This window comes from Drosophila obscura, unplaced genomic scaffold (assembly GCF_018151105.1).
Source record: "Drosophila obscura isolate BZ-5 IFL unplaced genomic scaffold, ASM1815110v1 contig_30, whole genome shotgun sequence".
In the NCBI taxonomy this organism is placed as follows: Eukaryota; Metazoa; Arthropoda; class Insecta; order Diptera; family Drosophilidae; genus Drosophila; species Drosophila obscura.
The window spans coordinates 2452471-2473852 of record NW_024542818.1 but is presented as its reverse complement, the minus strand read 5'-3'; the positions used below and the strand labels follow the sequence as shown (position 1 = coordinate 2473852).

Sequence of the window (21382 nt, the reverse complement as noted above, 5' to 3'; positions counted from 1 at the left end):
AATTTAACCGTTTTCTGCCATTTGAGCGGTGGAAAGTGGAGGCAGAAAATAAGAAGATTGAAAAAAGTGAGCAACGAAATACAAAGAAAAACAAGAAAAAGAGAGAAATCAAAAAAAGCAGCGACCTTCTGCTGATTTCTGTGCGCCTGGTATCTCAGATTTGAATTTAACCGTTTTCTGCCATTTGAGCGGTGGAAAGTGGAGGCAGAAAATGAGAAAAAGAAGATTGAAAAAAGAGAGCAACGAAATACAAAGAAAAACAAGAAAAAGAGAGAAATCAAAAAAAGCAGCGACCTTCTGCTGATTTCTGTGCGCCTGGTTTCTCAGATTTGAATTTAACCGTTTTCTGCCCTGTGAGCGGTGGAAAGTGGAGGCAGAAAATGAGAAAAAGAAGATCGAAAAAAGAGAGCAGCGAAATACAAAGAGAAACAAGAAAAAGAGAGAAATCAAAAAAAGCAGCGACCTTCTGCTGATTTCTGTGCGCCTGGTATCTCAGATTTGAATTTAACCGTTTTCTGCCCTGTGAGCGGTGGAAAGTGGAGGCAGAAAATGAGAAAAAGAAGATCGAAAAAAGAGAGCAACGAAATACAAAGAAAAACAAGAAAAAAGAGAAATCAAAAAAAGCAGCGACCTTCTGCTGATTTCTGTGCGCCTGGTATCTCAGATTTGAATTTAACCGTTTTCTGCCATTTGAGCGGTGGAAAGTGGAGGCAGAAAATGAGAAAAATAAGATCGAAAAAAGAGAGCAGCGAAATACAAAGAAAAACAAGAAAAAGAGAGAAATCAAAAAAAGCAGCGACCTTCTGCTTCTTTCTGTGCGCCTGGTATCTCAGATTTGAATTTAACCGTTTTGTGCCCTGTGAGCGGTGGAAAGTGGAGGCAGAAAATGAGAAAAAGAAGATCGAAAAAAGAGAGCAACGAAATACAAAGAGAAACAAGAAAAAGCGAGAATTTAAAAATTGCAGCGACCTTCTGCTGATTTCTGTGCGCCTGGTATCTCAGATTTGAATTTAACGGTTTTCTGCCATTTGAGCGGTGGAAAGTGGAGGCAGAAAATGAGAAAAAGAAGATTGAAAAAAGAGAGCAACGAAATACAAAGAGAAACAAGAAAAAGAGGGAAATCAAAAAAAAGCAGCGACCTTCTGCTGATTTCTGTGCGCCTGGTATCTCAGATTTGAATTTAACCGTTTTCTGCCATTTGAGCGGTGGAAATAGGAGGCACAAAATGAGAAAAAGAAGATTGAAAAAAGAGAGCAACGAAATACAAAGAGAAACAAGAAAAAGAGGGAAATCAAAAAAAGCAGCGACCTTCTGCTTATTTCTGTGCGCCTGGTATCTCAGATTGGAATTTAACCGTTTTCTGCCATTTGAGCGGTGGAAAGTGGAGGCAGAAAATTAGAAAAAGAAGATCGAAAAAAGAAAGCAACGAAATACAAAGAAAAACAAGAGAAAGAGAGAAATCAAAAAAAGCAGCGACCTTCTGCTGATTTCTGTGCGCCTGGTATCTCAGATTGGAATTTAACCGTTTTCTGCCATTTGAGCGGTGGAAAGTGGAGGCAGAAAATTAGAAAAAGAAGATTGAAAAAAGAGAGCAACGAAATACAAAGAAAAACAAGAAAAAGAGAGAAATCAAAAAAAGCAGCGACCTTCTGCTGATTTCTGTGCGCCTGGTATCTCAGATTTGAATTTAACCGTTTTCTGCCATTTGAGCGGTGGAAAGTGGAGGCAGAAAATGAGAAAAAGAAGATTGAAAAAAAAAAGCAACGAAATACAAAGAAAAACAAGAAAAAGAGAGAAATCAAAAAAAGCAGCGACCTTCTGCTGATTTCTGTGCGCCTGGTTTCTCAGATTTGAATTTAACCGTTTTCTGCCCTGTGAGCGGTGGAAAGTGGAGGCAGAAAATGAGAAAAAGAAGATCGAAAAAAGAGAGCAGCGAAATACAAAGAGAAACAAGAAAAAGAGAGAAATCAAAAAAAGCAGCGACCTTCTGCTGATTTCTGTGCGCCTGGTATCTCAGATTTGAATTTAACCGTTTTCTGCCCTGTGAGCGGTGGAAAGTGGAGGCAGAAAATGAGAAAAAGAAGATCGAAAAAAGAGAGCAACGAAATACAAAGAAAAACAAGAAAAAGAGAGAAATCAAAAAAAGCAGCGACCTTCTGCTGATTTCTGTGCGCCTGGTATCTCAGATTTGAATTTAACCGTTTTCTGCCATTTGAGCGGTGGAAAGTGGAGGCAGAAAATGAGAAAAATAAGATCGAAAAAAGAGAGCAGCGAAATATAAAGAAGAACAAGAAAAAGAGAGAAATCAAAAAAAGCAGCGACCTTCTGCTTCTTTCTGTGCGCCTGGTATCTCAGATTTGAATTTAACCGTTTTGTGCCCTGTGAGCGGTGGAAAGTGGAGGCAGAAAATGAGAAAAAGAAGATCGAAAAAAGAGAGCAACGAAATACAAAGAGAAACAAGAAAAAGAGAGAAATTAAAAAAAGCAGCGACCTTCTGCTGATTTCTGTGCGCCTGGTATCTCAGATTTGAATTTAACCGTTTTCTGCCATTTGAGCGGTGGAAAGTGGAGGCAGAAAATGAGAAAAATAAGATCGAAAAAAGAGAGCAGCGAAATACAAAGAAAAACAAGAAAAAGAGAGAAATCAAAAAAGCAGCGACCTTCTGCTTCTTTCTGTGCGCCTGATATCTCAGATTTGAATTTAACCGTTTTCTGCCCTGTGAGCGGTGGAAAGTGGAGGCAGAAAATGAGAAAAAGAAGATCGAAAAAAGAGAGCAACGAAATACAAAGAGAAACAAGAAAAAGCGAGAATTTAAAAATTGCAGCGACCTTCTGCTGATTTCTCTGCGCCTGGTATCTCAGATTTGAATTTAACGGTTTTCTGCCATTTGAGCGGTGGAAAGTGGAGGCAGAAAATGAGAAAAATTAGAGCGAAAAGAGAGAGCAACGAAATACAAATAGAAACAAGAAAAAACGAGAATTTAAAAATTGCAGCAACCTTCTGCTGATTTCTGTGCGCCTGGTATCTCAGATTTGAATTTAACGGTTTTCTGCCATTTGAGCGGTGGAAAGTGGAGGCAGAAAATGAGAAAAAGAAGATTGAAAAAAGAGAGCAACGAAATACAAAGAGAAACAAGAAAAAGAGGGAAATCAAAAAAAGCAGCGACCTTCTGCTGATTTCTGTGCGCCTGGTATCTCAGATTTGAATTTAACCGTTTTCTGCCATTTGAGCGGTGGAAATAGGAGGCACAAAATGAGAAAAAGAAGATTGAAAAAAGAGAGCAACGAAATACAAAGAGAAACAAGAAAAAGAGGGAAATCAAAAAAAGCAGCGACCTTCTGCTTATTTCTGTGCGCCTGGTATCTCAGATTGGAATTTAACCGTTTTCTGCCATTTGAGCGGTGGAAAGTGGAGGCAGAAAATTAGAAAAAGGAAGGTCGAAAAAAGAGAGCAACGAAATACAAAGAAAAACAAGAAGAAGAGAGAAATAAAAAAATAGCAGCGACCTTCTGCTGATTTCTGTGCGCCTGGTATCTCAGATTGGAATTTAACCGTTTTCTGCCATTTGAGCGGTGGAAAGTGGAGGCAGAAAATGAGAAAAAGAAGATCGAAAAAAGAGAGCAACGAAATACAAAGAAAAACAAGAAAAAGAGAGAAATCAAAAAAAGCAGCGACCTTCTGCTGATTTCTGTGCGCCTGGTTTCTCAGATTTGAATTTAACCGTTTTCTGCCCTGTGAGCGGTGGAAAGTGGAGGCAGAAAATGAGAAAAAGAAGATCGAAAAAAGAGAGCAACGAAATACAAAGATAACCAGAAAAAAAGAGAAATTAAAAAAAGCAGCGACCTTCTGCTGATTTCTGTGCGCCTGGTATCTCAGATTTGAATTTAACCGTTTTCTGCCATTTGAGCGGTGGAAAGTGGAGGCAGAAAATGAGAAAAAGAAGATCGAAAAAAGAGAGCAACGAAATACAAAGAGAAACAAGAAAAAAAGAGAAATTACAAAAAGCAGCGACCTTCTGCTGATTTCTGTGCGCCTGGTATCTCAGATTTGAATTTAACCGTTTTCTGCCATTTGAGCGGTGGAAAGTGGAGGCAGAAAATGAGAAAAATAAGATCGAAAAAAGAGAGCAGCGAAATACAAAGAAAAACAAGAAAAAGAGAGAAATCAAAAAAGCAGCGACCTTCTGCTTCTTTCTGTGCGCCTGATATCTCAGATTTGAATTTAACCGTTTTCTGCCCTGTGAGCGGTGGAAAGTGGAGGCAGAAAATGAGAAAAAGAAGATCGAAAAAAGAGAGCAACGAAATACAAAGAGAAACAAGAAAAAGCGAGAATTTAAAAATTGCAGCGACCTTCTGCTGATTTCTCTGCGCCTGGTATCTCAGATTTGAATTTAACGGTTTTCTGCCATTTGAGCGGTGGAAAGTGGAGGCAGAAAATGAGAAAAATTAGAGCGAAAAGAGAGAGCAACGAAATACAAATAGAAACAAGAAAAAACGAGAATTTAAAAATTGCAGCGACCTTCTGCTGATTTCTGTGCGCCTGGTATCTCAGATTTGAATTTAACGGTTTTCTGCCATTTGAGCGGTGGAAAGTGGAGGCAGAAAATGAGAAAAATTAGAGCCAAAAGAGAGAGCAACGAAATACAAAGAGAAACAAGAAAAAGCGAGAATTTAAAAATAGCAGCGACCTTCTGCTGATTTCTGTGCGCCTGGTATCTCAGATTTGAATTTAACGGTTTTCTGCCATTTGAGCGGTGGAAAGTGGAGGCACAAAATGAGAAAAAGAAGATCGAAAAAAGAAAGCAACGAAATACAAAGAAAAACAAGAGAAGAGAGAAATCAAAAAAAGCAGCGACCTTCTGCTGATTTCTGTGCGCCTGGTATCTCAGATTGGAATTTAACCGTTTTCTGCCATTTGAGCGGTGGAAAGTGGAGGCAGAAAATGAGAAAAAGAAGATTGAAAAAAGAGAGCAACGAAATACAAAGAGAAACAAGAAAAAGAGAGAAATCAAAAAAAGCAGCGACCTTCTGCTGATTTCTGTGCGCCTGGTATCTCAGATTGGAATTTAACCTTTTTCTGCCATTTGAGCGGTGGAAAGTGGAGGCAGAAAATGAGAAAAATAAGATTGAAAAAAGAGAGCAACGAAATACAAAGAAAAACAAGAAAAAGAGAGAAATCAAAAAAAGCAGCGACCTTCTGCTGATTTCTGTGCGCCTGGTTTCTCAGATTTGAATTTAACCGTTTTCTGCCATTTGAGCGGTGGAAAGTGGAGGCAGAAAATGAGAAAAAGAAGATCGAAAAAAGAGAGCAACGAAATACAAAGAAAACCAGAAAAAAAGAGAAATTAAAAAAAGCAGCGACCTTCTGCTGAGATCTGTGCGCCTGGTATCTCAGATTTGAATTTAACCGTTTTCTGCCATTTGAGCGGTGGAAAGTGGAGGCAGAAAATGAGAAAAAGAAGATCGAAAAAAGAGAGCAGCGAAATACAAAGAAAAACAAGAAAAAGAGAGAAATCAAAAAAGCAGCGACCTTCTGCTTCTTTCTGTGCGCCTGGTATCTCAGATTTGAATTTAACCGTTTTCTGCCCTGTGAGCGGTGGAAAATGGAGGCAGAAAATGAGAAAAAGAAGATCGAAAAAAGAGAGCAACGAAATACAAAGAGAAACAAGAAAAAGCGAGAATTTAAAAATTGCAGCGACCTTCTGCTGATTTCTGTGCGCCTGGTATCTCAGATTTGAATTTAACGGTTTTCTGCCATTTGAGCGGTGGAAAGTGGAGGCAGAAAATGAGAAAAATTAGAGCGAAAAGAGAGAGCAACGAAATACAAATAGAAACAAGAAAAAACGAGAATTTAAAAATTGCAGCGACCTTCTGCTGATTTCTGTGCGCCTGGTATCTCAGATTTGAATTTAACGGTTTTCTGCCATTTGAGCGGTGGAAAGTGGAGGCAGAAAATGAGAAAAATTAGAGCGAAAAGAGAGAGCAACGAAATACAAAGAGAAACAAGAAAAAACGAGAATTTAAAAATTGCAGCGACCTTCTGCTGATTTCTGTGCGCCTGGTATCTCAGATTTGTATTTAACGGTTTTCTGCCATTTGAGCGGTGGAAAGTGGAGGCAGAAAATGAGAAAAAGAAGATTGAAAAAAGAGAGCAACGAAATACAAAGAGAAACAAGAAAAAGCGAGAATTTAAAAATAGCAGCGACCTTCTGCTGATTTCTGTGCGCCTGGTATCTCAGATTTGAATTTAACGGTTTTCTGCCATTTGAGCGGTGGAAAGTGGAGGCACAAAATGAGAAAAAGAAGATCGAAAAAAGAAAGCAACGAAATACAAAGAAAAACAAGAGAAAGAGAGAAATCAAAAAAAGCAGCGACCTTCTGCTGATTTCTGTGCGCCTGGTATCTCAGATTGGAATTTAACCGTTTTCTGCCATTTGAGCGGTGGAAAGTGGAGGCAGAAAATGAGAAAAATAAGATTGAAAAAAGAGAGCAACGAAATACAAAGAAAAACAAGAAAAAGAGAGAAATCAAAAAAAGCAGCGACCTTCTGCTGATTTCTGTGCGCCTGGTTTCTCAGATTTGAATTTAACCGTTTTCTGCCCTGTGAGCGGTGGAAAGTGGAGGCAGAAAATGAGAAAAAGAAGATCGAAAAAAGAGAGCAACGAAATACAAAGAGAAACAAGAAAAAGCGAGAATTTAAAAATTGCAGCGACCTTCTGCTGATTTCTGTGCGCCTGGTATCTCAGATTTGAATTTAACGGTTTTCTGCCATTTGAGCGGTGGAAAGTGGAGGCAGAAAATGAGAAAAATTAGAGCGAAAAGAGAGAGCAACGAAATACAAATAGAAACAAGAAAAAACGAGAATTTAAAAATTGCAGCGACCTTCTGCTGATTTCTGTGCGCCTGGTATCTCAGATTTGAATTTAACCGTTTTCTGCCATTTGAGCGGTGGAAAGTGGAGGCAGAAAATGAGAAAAATTAGAGCCAAAAGAGAGAGCAACGAAATACAAAGAGAAACAAGAAAAAAACGAGAATTTAAAAATTGCAGCGACCTTCTGCTGATTTCTGTGCGCCTGGTATCTCAGATTTGTATTTAACGGTTTTCTGCCATTTGAGCGGTGGAAAGTGGAGGCAGAAAATGAGAAAAAGAAGATTGAAAAAAGAGAGCAACGAAATACAAAGAGAAACAAGAAAAAGCGAGAATTTAAAAATAGCAGCGACCTTCTGCTGATTTCTGTTCGCCTGGTATCTCAGATTTGAATTTAACGGTTTTCTGCCATTTGAGCGGTGGAAAGTGGAGGCACAAAATGAGAAAAAGAAGATCGAAAAAAGAAAGCAACGAAATACAAAGAAAAACAAGAAAAAGAGAGAAATCAAAAAAAGCAGCGACCTTCTGCTGATTTCTGTGCGCCTGGTATCTCAGATTGGAATTTAACCGTTTTCTGCCATTTGAGCGGTGGAAAGTGGAGGCAGAAAATGAGAAAAAGAAGATTGAAAAAAGAGAGCAACGAAATACAAAGAGAAACAAGAAAAAGAGAGAAATCAAAAAAAAGCAGCGACCTTCTGCTGATTTCTGTGCGCCTGGTATCTCAGATTGGAATTTAACCGTTTTCTGCCATTTGAGCGGTGGAAAGTGGAGGCAGAAAATGAGAAAAATAAGATTGAAAAAAGAGAGCAACGAAATACAAAGAAAAACAAGAAAAAGAGAGAAATCAAAAAAAGCAGCAACCTTCTGCTGATTTCTGTGCGCCTGGTTTCTCAGATTTGAATTTAACCGTTTTCTGCCCTGTGAGCGGTGGAAAGTGGAGGCAGAAAATGAGAAAAAGAAGATCGAAAAAAGAGAGCAACGAAATACAAAGAAAACCAGAAAAAAAGAGAAATTAAAAAAAGCAGCGACCTTCTGCTGATTTCTGTGCGCCTGGTATCTCAGATTTGAATTTAACCGTTTTCTGCCATTTGAGCGGTGGAAAGTGGAGGCAGAAAATGAGAAAAAGAAGATTGAAAAAAGAGAGCAACGAAATACAAAGAGAAACAAGAAAAAGAGAGAAATCAAAAAAAGCAGCGACCTTCTGCTTCTTTCTGTGCGCCTGGTATCTCAGATTTGAATTTAACCGTTTTCTGCCCTGTGAGCGGTGGAAAGTGGAGGCAGAAAATGAGAAAAAGAAGATCGAAAAAAGAGAGCAACGAAATACAAAGAGAAACAAGAAAAAAAGAGAAATTAAAAAAAGCAGCGACGTTCTGCTGATTTCTGTGCGCCTGGTATCTCAGATTTGAATTTAACCGTTTTCTGCCATTTGAGCGGTGGAAAGTGGAGGCAGAAAATGAGAAAAAGAAGATCGAAAAAAGAGAGCAACGAAATACAAAGAAAACAAGAAAAAAAGGAAATTAAAAAAAGCAGCGACCTTCTGCTGATTTCTGTGCGCCTGGTATCTCAGATTTGAATTTAACCGTTTTCTGCCATTTGAGCGGTGGAAAGTGGAGGCAGAAAATGAGAAAAAGAAGATTGAAAAAAGAGAGCAACGAAATACAAAGAGAAACAAGAAAAAGAGAGAAATCAAAAAAAGCAGCGACCTTCTGCTGATTTCTGTGCGCCTGGTATCTCAGATTTGAATTTAACCGTTTTCTGCCATTTGAGCGGTGGAAAGTGGAGGCAGAAAATGAGAAAAATAAGATCGAAAAAAGAGAGCAACGAAATACAAAGAGAAACAAGAAAAAGAGAGAAATCAAAAAAAGCAGCGACCTTCTGCTGATTTCTGTGCGCCTGGTATCTCAGATTTGAATTTAACCGTTTTCTGCCATTTGAACGGTGGAAAGTGGAGGCAGAAAATGAGAAAAAGAAGATCGAAAAAAGAGAGCAACGAAATACAAAGAGAAACAAGAAAAAAAGAGAAATTAAAAAAAGCAGCGACCTTCTGCTGATTTCTGTGCGCCTGGTTTCTCAGATTTGAATTTAACCGTTTTCTGCCCTGTGAGCGGTGGAAAGTGGAGGCAGAAAATGAGAAAAAGAAGATCGAAAAAAGAGAGCAACGAAATACAAAGAGAAACAAGAAAAAAAGAGAAATTAAAAAAAGCAGCGACCTTCTGCTGATTTCTGTGCGCCTGGTATCTCAGATTTGAATTTAACCGTTTTCTGCCATTTGAGCGGTGGAAAGTGGAGGCAGAAAATGAGAAAAATAAGATCGAAAAAAGAGAGCAGCGAAATACAAAGAAAAACAAGAAAAAGAGAGAAATCAAAAAAAGCAGCGACCTTCTGCTTCTTTCTGTGCGCCTGGTATCTCAGATTTGAATTTAACCGTTTTCTGCCCTGTGAGCGGTGGAAAGTGGAGGCAGAAAATGAGAAAAAGAAGATCGAAAAAAGAGAGCAACGAAATACAAAGAGAAACAAGAAAAAAAGAGAAATTAAAAAAAGCAGCGACGTTCTGCTGATTTCTGTGCGCCTGGTATCTCAGATTTGAATTTAACCGTTTTCTGCCATTTGAGCGGTGGAAAGTGGAGGCAGAAAATGAGAAAAAGAAGATCGAAAAAAGAGAGCAACGAAATACAAAGAGAAACAAGAAAAAAAGAGAAATTAAAAAAAGCATCGACCTTCTGCTGATTTCTGTGCGCCTGGTATCTCAGATTTGAATTTAACCGTTTTCTGCCATTTGAGCGGTGGAAAGTGGAGGCAGAAAATGAGAAAAAGAAGATCGAAAAAAGAGAGCAACGAAATACAAAGAGAAACAAGAAAAAAGAGAAATTAAAAAAAGCAGCGACCTTCTGCTGATTTCTGTGCGCCTGGTATCTCAGATTTGAATTTAACCGTTTTCTGCCATTTGAGCGGTGGAAAGTGGAGGCAGAAAATGAGAAAAAGAAGATCGAAAAAAGAGAGCAGCGAAATACAAAGAAAAACAAGAAAAAGAGAGAAATCAAAAAAAGCAGCGACCTTCTGCTGATTTCTGTGCGCCTGGTATCTCAGATTTGAATTTATCCGTTTTCTGCCATTTGAACGGTGGAAAGTGGAGGCAGAAAATGAGAAAAAGAAGATCGAAAAAAGAGAGCAACGAAATACAAAGAGAAACAAGAAAAAAGAGAAATTAAAAAAAGCAGCGACCTTCTGCTGATTTCTGTGCGCCTGGTATCTCAGATTTGAATTTAACCGTTTTCTGCCATTTGAGCGGTGGAAAGTGGAGGCAGAAAATGAGAAAAAGAAGATCGAAAAAAGAGAGCAGCGAAATACAAAGAAAAACAAGAAAAAGAGAGAAATCAAAAAAAGCAGCGACCTTCTGCTGATTTCTGTGCGCCTGGTATCTCAGATTTGAATTTAACCGTTTTCTGCCATTTGAACGGTGGAAAGTGGAGGCAGAAAATGAGAAAAAGAAGATCGAAAAAAGAGAGCAACGAAATACAAAGAGAAACAAGAAAAAAAAAAAATTAAAAAAAGCAGCGACCTTCTGCTGATTTCTGTGCGCCTGGTATCTCAGATTTGAATTTAACCGTTTTCTGCCATTTGAGCGGTGGAAAGTGGAGGCAGAAAATGAGAAAAAGAAGATCGAAAAAAGAGAGCAGCGAAATACAAAGAAAAACAAGAAAAAGAGAGAAATCAAAAAAAGCAGCGACCTTCTGCTGATTTCTGTGCGCCTGGTTTCTCAGATTTGAATTTAACCGTTTTCTGCCCTGTGAGCGGTGGAAAGTGGAGGCAGAAAATGAGAAAAAGAAGATCGAAAAAAGAGAGCAACGAAATACAAAGAGAAACAAGAAAAAAAGAGAAATTAAAAAAAGCATCGACCTTCTGCTGATTTCTGTGCGCCTGGTATCTCAGATTTGAATTTAACCGTTTTCTGCCCTGTGAGCGGTGTAAAGTGTAGGCAGAAAATGAGAAAAAGAAGATCGAAAAAAGAGAGCAACGAAATACAAAGAAAAACAAGAAAAAGAGAGAAATCAAAAAAAGCAGCGACCTTCTGCTGATTTCTGTGCGCCTGGTATCTCAGATTTGAATTTAACCGTTTTCTGCCATTTGAGCGGTGGAAAGTGGAGGCAGAAAATGAGAAAAAGAAGATCGAAAAAAGAGAGCAGCGAAATACAAAGAAAAACAAGAAAAAGAGAGAAATCAAAAAAAGCAGCGACCTTCTGCTGATTTCTGTGCGCCTGGTTTCTCAGATTTGAATTTAACCGTTTTCTGCCCTGTGAGCGGTGGAAAGTGGAGGCAGAAAATGAGAAAAAGAAGATCGAAAAAAGAGAGCAACGAAATACAAAGAGAAACAAGAAAAAAAGAGAAATTAAAAAAAGCATCGACCTTCTGCTGATTTCTGTGCGCCTGGTATCTCAGATTTGAATTTAACCGTTTTCTGCCCTGTGAGCGGTGTAAAGTGGAGGCAGAAAATGAGAAAAAGAAGATCGAAAAAAGAGAGCAACGAAATACAAAGAAAAACAAGAAAAAGAGAGAAATCAAAAAAAGCAGCGACCTTCTGCTGATTTCTGTGCGCCTGGTATCTCAGATTTGAATTTAACCGTTTTCTGCCATTTGAACGGTGGAAAGTGGAGGCAGAAAATGAGAAAAAGAAGATCGAAAAAAGAGAGCAACGAAATACAAAGAGAAACAAGAAAAAAGAGAAATTAAAAAAAGCAGCGACCTTCTGCTGATTTCTGTGCGCCTGGTATCTCAGATTTGAATTTAACCGTTTTCTGCCCTGTGAGCGGTGGAAAGTGGAGGCAGAAAATGAGAAAAAGAAGATCGAAAAAAGAGAGCAACGAAATACATAGAGAAACAAGAAAAAGAGAGAAATCAAAAAAAGCAGCGACCTTCTGCTGATTTCTGTGCGCCTGGTATCTCAGATTTGAATTTAACCGTTTTCTGCCCTGTGAGCGGTGGAAAGTGGAGGCAGAAAATGAGAAAAAGAAGATCGAAAAAAGAGAGCAACGAAATACATAGAGAAACAAGAAAAAGAGAGAAATCAAAAAAAGCAGCGACCTTCTGCTGATTTCTGTGCGCCTGGTATCTCAGATTTGAATTTAACCGTTTTCTGCCCTGTGAGCGGTGGAAAGTGGAGGCAGAAAATGAGAAAAAGAAGATCGAAAAAAGAGAGCAACGAAATACATAGAGAAACAAGAAAAAGAGAGAAATCAAAAAAAGCAGCGACCTTCTGCTGATTTCTGTGCGCCTGGTATCTCAGATTTGAATTTAACCGTTTTCTGCCATTTGAGCGGTGGAAAGTGGAGGCAGAAAATGAGAAAAAGAAGATTGAAAAAAGAGAGCAACGAAATACAAAGAAAAGGACCAAGGATCAAGGATATTTCCCCCAGTCTCAAATACTTACATTTCCCTGTCATTTTTCTCTCAATCCGGATATGATAAGGATCCTCGTAATCGGTAGGATGTCCCCCATCGTTTCGCTTCAAGGACAATAAGGATATTGCCTTTAATGCCATTTGTGAACGGGAACTACCAAACATTCATTATTCAGCATTATTTAAAATGCGTATAACTCTGCCATTTTCAGTCCGATCTGGGCGTGCCATGCCTCTTCGTGATCGGGAGAAAGTCCCTCATCGTTTGACGTCAAGGACAATAAGAATATTGTCCTGCAATCGTTATAAGCCCTTGATTCCTTCGCCATTTTTCGTTTGATCAGGGCGGGCCACGCCTCCATGTGATCGGGGGAAAACTTTAGCCGATGGACAGTTTGAATCCTAATAATTCTGGAAAAGTTGGTCCTTCGAGAATTTGCCCCTATTTGGCCGAGATATAGCGTAAGGAAGAAAAAACCAGTATTACAATTATAATTTTTCGTTTCATATCAGTCAGCTTAAGTCAGCGAGCAATTATACTCTTTCGTTTCATATCAGTCAGTTTTTGTCAGGGGGCAATAAAAACATTTCTTGGTTTTTTTAAATTTGGTATTACATTTATAAATTGTTTATACATTTTTACATTTTTCCTAAATTTTAAAATTATAATCTGTAATAAAATATAGTATAATATATGTAATAATATTATAGGCCGTTTACACTGGGGCTGCGTCATGCTTCTTTGCGTCTTGGCGAAGACGCAGTTTTTTTTACATAGGTTAAGCATAGGGCCCTAGTGGTGGCAAAAAGTTGCGTCAGTGTCTGATTCATGTGCGTCTATTCGGTATATTCGATTGATTTTGGTCATTTTTGGTATTTTCTGCCTATCAGCGCAACTATCACCACTAATAACAACAAAAAATTGTAGATCAAAAATCAAATTTTGGCGCTAAAAATGTATGATTGTGCAAAAAGGTGAAAATATACATAAAGTCATTAAATAAAATACTTGAAACTGATTGTATTATTATCATATGAAATTTTTCTGACCCCCTGATGCCATTAAGACACTGCTGGAGACGAACTTCGGTGGTTTTCATAATTTGAAGAAGAACTCCCACAAACTCTACAATGAAATGTCTGAAAATAATATTTAGATATGAGAATCAATTCTTTTTCGTCCATTTTCCTGACGTCTTGCTTAATTCTGTTGATTTTCAAAAATTTGTGTATCTTTCCTTGTCATCAAACACCCAAATCCAAATTCAAGACGCACGTCTTCCACGCCTTTTCTGCTTCATTGCGTCTATGCCGATATCGATAGCAGACGCGCCCAGTGTAAAAAGGCTATAACATAACATAAATTATATACTGAAATAAAATATAGTATAACATAAAATATTACTGTATGGTGGTTTAATTCAAGGTGTTCGACCTTATAAAGGTGGTTAAGTGGGTTTTTTTCTCGGTATTTTTACGGCATGTATTTATCAATACATACGCGGTCACACTGCTTACAGCTGACTTTGTTCGTAAATTGTGATTTTTTGTTATAAAAAAAATAGATTAAACAATGGGGCGCGCTGAGGCTGGTACGCCCAAGTACCTCGCCAATAAAATGAAGGCGAAGGGCTTGCAGAAGTTGCGCTGGTATTGTCAAATGTGCGAAAAGCAATGCCGAGACGAGAACGGCTTCAAATGCCACACCATGAGCGAGTCGCATCAGCGGCAGCTGTTGCTGTTTGCAGACTCGCCTGGTAAGTTTCTGCACAATTTCTCGAAAGAGTTCTCCGATGGCTACCTGGAGCTGCTGCGCCGGCGGTTCGGCACCAAGCGTACCAATGCCAACAAGATATACCAGGAGTACATTGCACATAAGGAACACATACACATGAATGCCACACGCTGGCTGACACTCTCCGACTATGTCAAATGGCTGGGGCGGACTGGCCAGGTTGTGGCGGACGAGACGGAGAAAGGATGGTTTGTCTCATACATCGATCGCAGCCCCGAGGCCATGGAGCGCCAGGCAAAGGCCGAACGCAAGGAAAAGATGGAAAAAGACGACGAGGAGCGAATGACTGATTTTATTGAAAAACAAATCAAAAAGGCAAAGTCCAAGGACGATGACGACGACAGTGGGCATGAGAAGTATACCGAGCTTATCCGGGAAGAAGCTGAGCCGCTTAAGTTGGACATCCGATTGGAGAAAAAGTTCCAGCCCGAATCGATCTTGGGCAAATCGGCGCTATTGGCAAAACGACGGAGCTCTGAGATCGACGAAAAAGTTTTCAAGAAGCCCAAGCCAATGTCGGCGGAAAAAGGCGGCTCCCATTCCAAATCTGCGCTGGATGAGATCATCCAACAGGAGGAGGCGAAAAAAGAGCGTGCCAACCGCAAGGATTATTGGCTGCACAAGAACATAGTGGTGAAATTCATCTCAAAGTCCATGGGCGACAAGTTCTTCAAGCAGAAAGCTGTTGTGCAGGAACTAATCGACAAGTATCAGGCGAAAATCAAATTCCTTGATACGGGCGAAAAGCTCAAAGTGGATCAGGTACGCCCAGTTTATATGCGCCACCAGCTTTAGCTTGACTCTTTTTATTTTTCTTCCAGGCCCACTTGGAGACTGTGATACCGGCCATGGGCAAAACAGTGCTGGTCGTTAATGGCGCATATCGCGGTGCCGAGGCTCTGCTGAAAAAGCTAGACGAACGCAAGTTCTCCGTCAGCGTTGAGATACTCCACGGTCCGCTCAAGGGGCGAATAGTCGATAATGTACAGTACGAAGATATATCTAAATTATATGACGCCTAGCACAACAACGGGATATTAGGATATCGCTTCGTTTTTATAAGATTACAACTTAAGATTAAATTTATGAAAATATCCAAGCTCTACCGCCGAAAGATGAGAAAGAAGTGACACATTTTTTCAGCAAAAACCAAATTGAGGTCAATTAAACACGAATATTAATAAGCAATTTGTGCCATTGCCATTTGCAAAATATAGCAGATTATGCAAACATAAGGCAAAGGCTAAGACTTGGGAACAATGAAGAGAAAGAACAATGCTCGCAAAAGTATTTCGATACACTTGCAGCCTTACGCAAGGCAGAAAGAGCTTCGCTTCGGATCGGAGTAGACACTTACACATATTCGTAAAATTCGTGAAATGCGGATTCAGTGTTTTCTCCTCTTACAAATCTCTGTGCATTGTCATGCCTTAAACGCCGAGATGACAGAAACTGATGGCAGATCTACACCCTATTGGTGGGAGGCAGTGCCCAGAGTCCTGACCGACATTGTGACCATGAAAGCCAATATCCTCACGGCTGTGCCTCTCGAGCTGGCAGCCAATGCGATAGATACCCTGTGTAAGAATAGAATATGTCTTCTATTAGCACGCATGTCAATCGCTGTGATTCCACAGGCTCTTCCACGCTGTTTATGGGCAGAGTACCACCGAAGATCACTCCAGATATAAACAAAATGCACTTTCAGTACATGACGCCCTGCCACAACTACAGTGTTCCACTGCTGGATGCAGCGAAGCTCTGGAATCACTCCAAGTTTGGCAAGGGTCGCAAGGTGGTCATCTTGGCTACCGGCTGGACAAACACCGTTAACGAATCCTCCGCCATCGCCATGATATCGAGAGCCTTCATGTGTCGCCGCGACGTAAATTTTGTTGTGTGTAAAAAGTCCTGCACATCACTGTGAAGTTCACTTAAATAACAAGAACAATTTCAGATTGTGGACGCAGCCGATTATGTGGACACACTGTACTCCTGGTCGGCATTAAACACGGACCTTATCGGCGAGTACATTGCTATGGGTCTAACGCACTTGACAGAGCTCACTCCACTGAGAAATATCCACTTGATCGGTAATTTATAGTCTAAGGAATCTAAGGATATATGACTGGATACGTTAGCTTCCGTAGGGCACTCCCTGGGGGCACACATAATGGGCACTGCTGGGCGCACATTTCAGCGGCTTACTGGACGACTGGTACCCCGTATAACTGGACTGGACCCCGCGAAACCCTGTTTTCGGCAAGAAAACATTCTGCCGGGACTGACCCGGGGGGATGCGCAGCTGGTGGACATCATTCACACCAACATTGGTATTCTGGCGAAGCGTGGGCCGCTGGGAGATGTTGATTTCTATCCGGGTGGCGCACATCCCATACAGCCCGGCTGCCTGACCATTGGCTGCTCGCACACACGCGCTGTAGAGTACTTTGCTGAGAGCGCATATCCCCAACAGGAGAAGAACTTTATGGCCACCAAATGCAGTTCCTGGGACGAGCTCAGACGGCGCGACTGCAGGGCGGTCACGGGCTTGGGCACGGGCAATCCTTCCTCGATGGGATACATAATTGATAGAAAAGCAAGAGGCATCTATTACGTAGATGTGAATGGATGGCCCCCGTATGGTCGAAGTATTAGTAAGGCGGTAAATCCCAGATCAGAGACCTGCCACCTTTGTCGGACGTGAGACATTAAACACGATTGCTAGCCTACAGATACGTAATTTTACTATTTTAGCTGATTAGAATGTAATTTCCGTAAGATCTAGATCATCATTAAAGGCCTCCGAGATGTCCTTTTGGCTCTGATATGCCCGTCCCTGTGTCTCCGCGATCTTCCACAGCTCGTCATCGTCGTCACCGTTGAGCATTGACCTGTCCGCATGTCCCTTAATGTCTGGCCTTGGTTTGGCCTTCTGTGGCATGGAGCCAGCAGTGCGCTTCTGACGGTTGCCCATCAGGATCTGGCTCTCCTCGAAGTAGGTGTTCGGATGATTAATGGTCGGTTGCCACAGGCGATCTGATAGTGACCGCGCGTCACAAAGAACATCACCTCCTCGATGTGGCTGGGCGACAGGCCGTAGGAGGCCAGTTTTGTTTTGAGTGTAGCCGGATCCACGGACTTATAGGGACAGCCGTGGCAGTCGCCCGGTGCCGCCATTTCCTTGATGATTTTGGAGCACGAGTAGGGAGTGTAGTTAACCATGGATCCTTTTTTGCCATAGTTGTGGTGGATGTTGTACTCGTAGCTGCGCATGAACTTATCTGCATCCATCTTCTTTGTGAACTCCTCACGCCAGAAGCGAATGGAATCTTCAAGCGTTACACCAATGCCCTTGAGGAAGGGACCATACTGCATCCGGCCACCATGCTTAACGTGATGCTGGGCACGGATGTGCTCGTGGCACATGCGCATGCATAGCGGCATTGAAGTTTTGAGTATATTTTACGTATTAAACTATATTTTATCAGGTACATGCAAAACTGACTAGGACTCTTTAAATAATGTAATGGGCTAAGGTGTTCTTAAGCTCTGATCTCTTTCGAATGACTTCGAATGCCAATGACTTCCAGCGATCTTCTCAAGCGTTTCCAAAATAGTTTACGCTCCTCCAGCTTTGGTTTTTCGTCGCCTTTGCCGACTGGCCATTTGATATAGGTTTTCACATCCATTAAATATTGTAGTGTTTTTGGACGCTTGCTTCGCGGTATATCCTCCAAGAATACGAGGATCAAATGTTCTTTGCTGACCTCAAAGATGCTGAAAGAAATATTTTTCAGAGCTGCAATTGCATGCAAAAATGGTATCGCTCACCGATGCTGGGCCAAATACATTTCGAATTGACACCAGTGGCTCAGTAGAAACTTGGAGGATATGATCAGCATCAATGAGTGCGATCGATCCATGCATGAGATAATGTTGTCCAGTATAGTCACTCCGATCTACAAACAGGATGGCATTGAATTAGTACACACTCCCAAGGGACCCAACACAAATAAACACCGAACCTGAAAGTCTCGTTCATGCAGACATATGGAAATATCTCCTGCTTCCTCGACATTGGGCAGCAGTTCATTCAACACCCACGTACGGTCGTTTTGGCAGTAGCTAATGAAGATATCGTAGACAGTGCTGGGATCACGTTGGGACAAATGCGTAAAGCTGTCCACCGACTCTTTCGATGCGCTGGAAAGGAGGGCTGCGGACTTTAGCGACGAGTAGTAGTAGTGTATATGCCAGCGCTTTAGATAGATAATGAAGCCACAGATGCACAGGCCAAGGATGCTGCCGAGCACCGCGATAACCGTCGTCGTAAGGTTGTGCAAGTCCGTCGTGATCTCACTCATGGACCGAACCTGACAGTTCAGCTCCTCCACCTGCACTTGATCGGTGTCATTGAAGCACCAGTATTGCGTCGCATCATAGTCAAGCAGCTGAAATTTTAGGGTCAGCAGTTCGTTGCTTAGCTCAGACAACTGGTAGGGTGTCGAGGCAGGACATCTGGAGGCACTATACTCGCCAGCCAAGAATCGCAATTTGAAAATCTTGTTCACGCGCTTATAGTCCTTTATATTGTTGTAGCTCTTATTCAAATGTGGCAGGAATCGGCTCTGCCAGAGCTTTCGATTTATATTTAGAGTTTCCGCGGTACCCAGCAGTTTTTGGATGCTCATCGAACTTGTGGGGCTTATGTTGAGCAGGTTGTACGAGCAGTCGGCTTCCTTGTTGTTGCCCGCAGCCACCTCGACCACTTCCCTCAGGTGGCAGTTGCAAATGAAGTTGTTGTCGCCGAGACTCAGGTACTCCAGGCGTTCAAAGTCCTTGAGCATCTCATTGGTCAGGACATTGATGTTATTACTGCGAAGATTCAGCACACGTAGCTCGGAGTTATTGTCGAAAGCGCTCTTATACCAATTACCAACGTGGTTAGAGCTTAAATCGAGGATTTCCAAGCTCTGCAGGGACTCGAACATGGCCGAGGACAACGCGTTTATGTTGTTACCCGCCAAGCCCAGGATTTGAACGTTCTTCAGGGGCCTGGACCACTCCATATCCTTGAGGTTGGAGTGCTCAAAATACAGGTACTTCAACGTACTGCCAATCCCATCGAATGCATCATCTAGGATGTTGTTCGACACGAAGGGGTTTCCCGACAAATCGAGGCCTTCGAGGACGGTGTTTTTGAAAATCGCGCTGCTCACCATAGGAATGGCCGTGTAGCACAAGCTTAGGAACTTAAGCTTGGGCCCCAAATGTGCGAAGGCCACGGCACTGTTGCGGGTCATTTTCGAGTGGGAAACATCCAGGTAGACCAATTCCGGCAGCAGTTTGAATGCGTTCTGCTGTATCTTTAGGCCGTATATAAGGCTCATGGCCATTTCAAGTGTAGGCATAGATATTTGGTAACTATACGTGAGTACGTTGGTGAAGGAAATATCCAAATACTGCACGCTCTGAATATAATAGAACGTATCCTGTTGAATAGTCATGATTTTATTGTCGGACATGAAGAGCCTCTTCAAGTTGGTGATGTTCCTAAAGGCCTCCTTCTGCACATACTCAATGCTGCAGTTGCTAATGTCTAGTTCCACAAGTCGTGTTAGACTCGGAAAGGTGGCCCATGCAATGGATTGTTCTAAGCGAAAGATTTTAAAGTAGATTTCGTACGTTAATATTTCGGAAACATATACCACAGATTAGATGCATTGCCTTTGGGCATAAGTGTGTGAAAGTGTTGTAATAGTGGTCTTACGTGACTTCCCAAGCAGGTCAACCTTCTCTTTTAGGAACTGAATGTAATCCCCATAGGTGTTATCATTTGTTGGGGCCATAGTTGCGTTGCTTGTGTTCGTGTTCGTGTTGTTTTGAATGTATAGAAAGCACTCCCGATCGAACAGATCGGTGGCATTCTGTGCAAGAATCTGCTCGCATTTGTGTTGTGTTGGGGTGGGACTGGAGTCCAAACGAGTCTCATTCAAATACCGCTCAACGGCTGAAATTGTGAATGATAACTGATCATAGGAAGGGGTGTATGTGTCTCTTGTTTCTATTGTTAAACTGCAAACCAATGTCTAGCCAATACTTACCCTCAGCATCCGGCATTAGGTCAGCGAATTTGTTTCCCCGCAAAGTTAAAAGCTTCAACGAGTCCTTCAAAGAGTACAGGGCTTGGTATGGCACTGCGTTGAGAGTGTTGTAGGCAGCCGAAAACACTTCAACTTTCCTCATGTTAAATGTAATGGATAGTTTGGTTGGCTGGAACAAGTCTGTGTCCTCCTTCATGTTGCCATGCGATAGGTCCAAATATAAACGTGTTGCTGAGCATAAATGGATCAGATAACAAAATACTTTTAATAATTGGGAAGAAATGTTTCCATCTACTCACAGTATTTTCCATTCAGTTGCTTCAGGGTTCCATTTGGGTATGTCCACCACAGCACATCCTCTTTGATGATATCCAGGAGACAACTATTACCGTCATCAGAATCGTATTTAAGCAAAGCCGACTTGAGATCCGCATCCGCAGTGGACTCTCCACTCTCATCGCTCCCACTCTGCCGTAGATCTGGGTTTTCGGGAACCAAAGCATCAGGCAGACCGTCGGAAGTTGATAACTCGATGGCACGTATTACTTGTGCATTTTCGCGTAGCAGAGACACGACCAGAAACACTTTTAATATGAATACTGAAGGCATTTTGTAGGTCTATTAATTATCGCCGTTATCAGAGCCCCACAAATTATTGATTGTCGAAAGCAAAAAGCAAGTTCCTACTTTTTCAATGAGCAAACATACTCGTAAATACTCGTAGTATTCATCTGTAGATATATATGTATATATTATATATATGGACACTTCCGTTCTTGCTTATCGTCTTATTTTATTCAAGTTCTCCGTCTATTTAAATCTCGTTTTGTTTGTTAATGGTGGGGAAATTTTAATCACTTTATCTTTGCGCTCCGAAAGCTATGCAACATTTTGCTTTCCTATAGAATTCCCTTTGGGATGTTTTTCAAACGTGTTTTGAACGTACCGAAGCTTCTGCGTTCCCGAAAAAGACTAACCGAACAAGTGTTAGCGAATGGTCAGCGAATATAATTGGTAGCAGCGATATGTGGCTAATACTGACACGATACGGCTTATCAATTTTGGCAATATTTTGCCTGGCTTGCCTTTGAATGGGCTGGAGTTGAGCTATCAGCAAACGGGTATCAGTCTTTCGGTGGCAGAATGCGTTCCGCCGCCAGTCCCACGGTTCGTTTGAGTAGAACCCCATGTTTCATTATCGGATAATTATGGCTCGT

At 41.3% G+C, this 21382-nt stretch overlaps 4 protein-coding genes across 5 annotated transcripts; 2 read left to right on the top strand and 2 right to left on the bottom strand.

Annotated features, from left to right (window-relative positions):
• The first annotated feature begins 13772 nt into the window (after positions 1–13772).
• On the top strand, positions 13773–15103 carry LOC111081815 (DNA/RNA-binding protein KIN17). The gene is made up of 2 exons (XM_022377964.2): positions 13773–14820; positions 14880–15103. Exons 1-2 carry the CDS (start codon positions 13837–13839, stop codon positions 15078–15080), a joined length of 1185 nt encoding a protein of 394 aa, XP_022233656.2. The 5' UTR covers positions 13773–13836; the 3' UTR covers positions 15081–15103.
• Positions 15104–15364: 261 nt separating this feature from the next.
• On the top strand, positions 15365–16880 carry LOC111081819 (phospholipase A1 1). Its single transcript, XM_022377969.2, has 4 exons — positions 15365–15639; positions 15696–15955; positions 16016–16151; positions 16209–16880. The coding sequence occupies exons 1-4, from the start codon at positions 15438–15440 to the stop codon at positions 16763–16765; spliced, it is 1155 nt and encodes a 384-aa protein (XP_022233661.2). The 5' UTR covers positions 15365–15437; the 3' UTR covers positions 16766–16880.
• On the bottom strand, positions 16820–17505 carry LOC111081820 (DNA primase large subunit). The gene is made up of 2 exons (XM_041594645.1): positions 17131–17505; positions 16820–17050 (listed from the first exon to the last, which is right to left on the bottom strand). Exons 1-2 carry the CDS (start codon positions 17503–17505, stop codon positions 16820–16822), a joined length of 606 nt encoding a protein of 201 aa, XP_041450579.1.
• Positions 17489–21148, bottom strand: LOC111081818 (toll-like receptor 13). 2 transcript variants are annotated; one of them, XM_022377967.2, is made up of 6 exons: positions 20465–21148; positions 20166–20396; positions 19832–20071; positions 18087–19714; positions 17893–18020; positions 17489–17838 (listed from the first exon to the last, which is right to left on the bottom strand). In XM_022377967.2, the coding sequence occupies exons 1-6, from the start codon at positions 20772–20774 to the stop codon at positions 17604–17606; spliced, it is 2772 nt and encodes a 923-aa protein (XP_022233659.2). In that variant the 5' UTR covers positions 20775–21148; the 3' UTR covers positions 17489–17603. The 2 variants fall into 2 exon arrangements, with proteins under 2 accessions (XP_022233659.2, XP_022233660.2); XM_022377968.2 differs by lacking the exon at positions 20465–21148 and having other exon boundaries at positions 19832–20090; positions 20166–20251.
• Between the last annotated feature and the right edge of the window lie 234 nt (positions 21149–21382).

Excerpts from the sequence above, each read along its gene's own strand:
- LOC111081820 (XM_041594645.1), bottom strand. The coding sequence starts at position 17,505 with ATGCCGCTATGCATGCGCATGTGCCACGAGCACATCCGTGCCCAGCAT. Across the intron at positions 17,051-17,130 it reads CGCCCAGCCACATCGAGGAG|GAGAGCCAGATCCTGATGGG; the intron begins GTGATGTTCTTT and ends ACCTACTTCGAG.
- LOC111081818 (XM_022377967.2), bottom strand. The coding sequence starts at position 20,774 with ATGCCTTCAGTATTCATATTAAAAGTGTTTCTGGTCGTGTCTCTGCTA. Across the intron at positions 20,397-20,464 it reads GCAACTGAATGGAAAATACT|CAACACGTTTATATTTGGAC; the intron begins GTGAGTAGATGG and ends ATTTATGCTCAG. Across the intron at positions 17,839-17,892 it reads ATGTATTTGGCCCAGCATCG|CATCTTTGAGGTCAGCAAAG; the intron begins GTGAGCGATACC and ends TATTTCTTTCAG.
- LOC111081819 (XM_022377969.2), top strand. The coding sequence starts at position 15,438 with ATGCGGATTCAGTGTTTTCTCCTCTTACAAATCTCTGTGCATTGTCAT. Across the intron at positions 15,640-15,695 it reads CAATGCGATAGATACCCTGT|GCTCTTCCACGCTGTTTATG; the intron begins GTAAGAATAGAA and ends GTGATTCCACAG. Across the intron at positions 16,152-16,208 it reads GAGAAATATCCACTTGATCG|GGCACTCCCTGGGGGCACAC; the intron begins GTAATTTATAGT and ends TAGCTTCCGTAG.
- LOC111081815 (XM_022377964.2), top strand. The coding sequence starts at position 13,837 with ATGGGGCGCGCTGAGGCTGGTACGCCCAAGTACCTCGCCAATAAAATG. Across the intron at positions 14,821-14,879 it reads AAAAGCTCAAAGTGGATCAG|GCCCACTTGGAGACTGTGAT; the intron begins GTACGCCCAGTT and ends TTTTTCTTCCAG.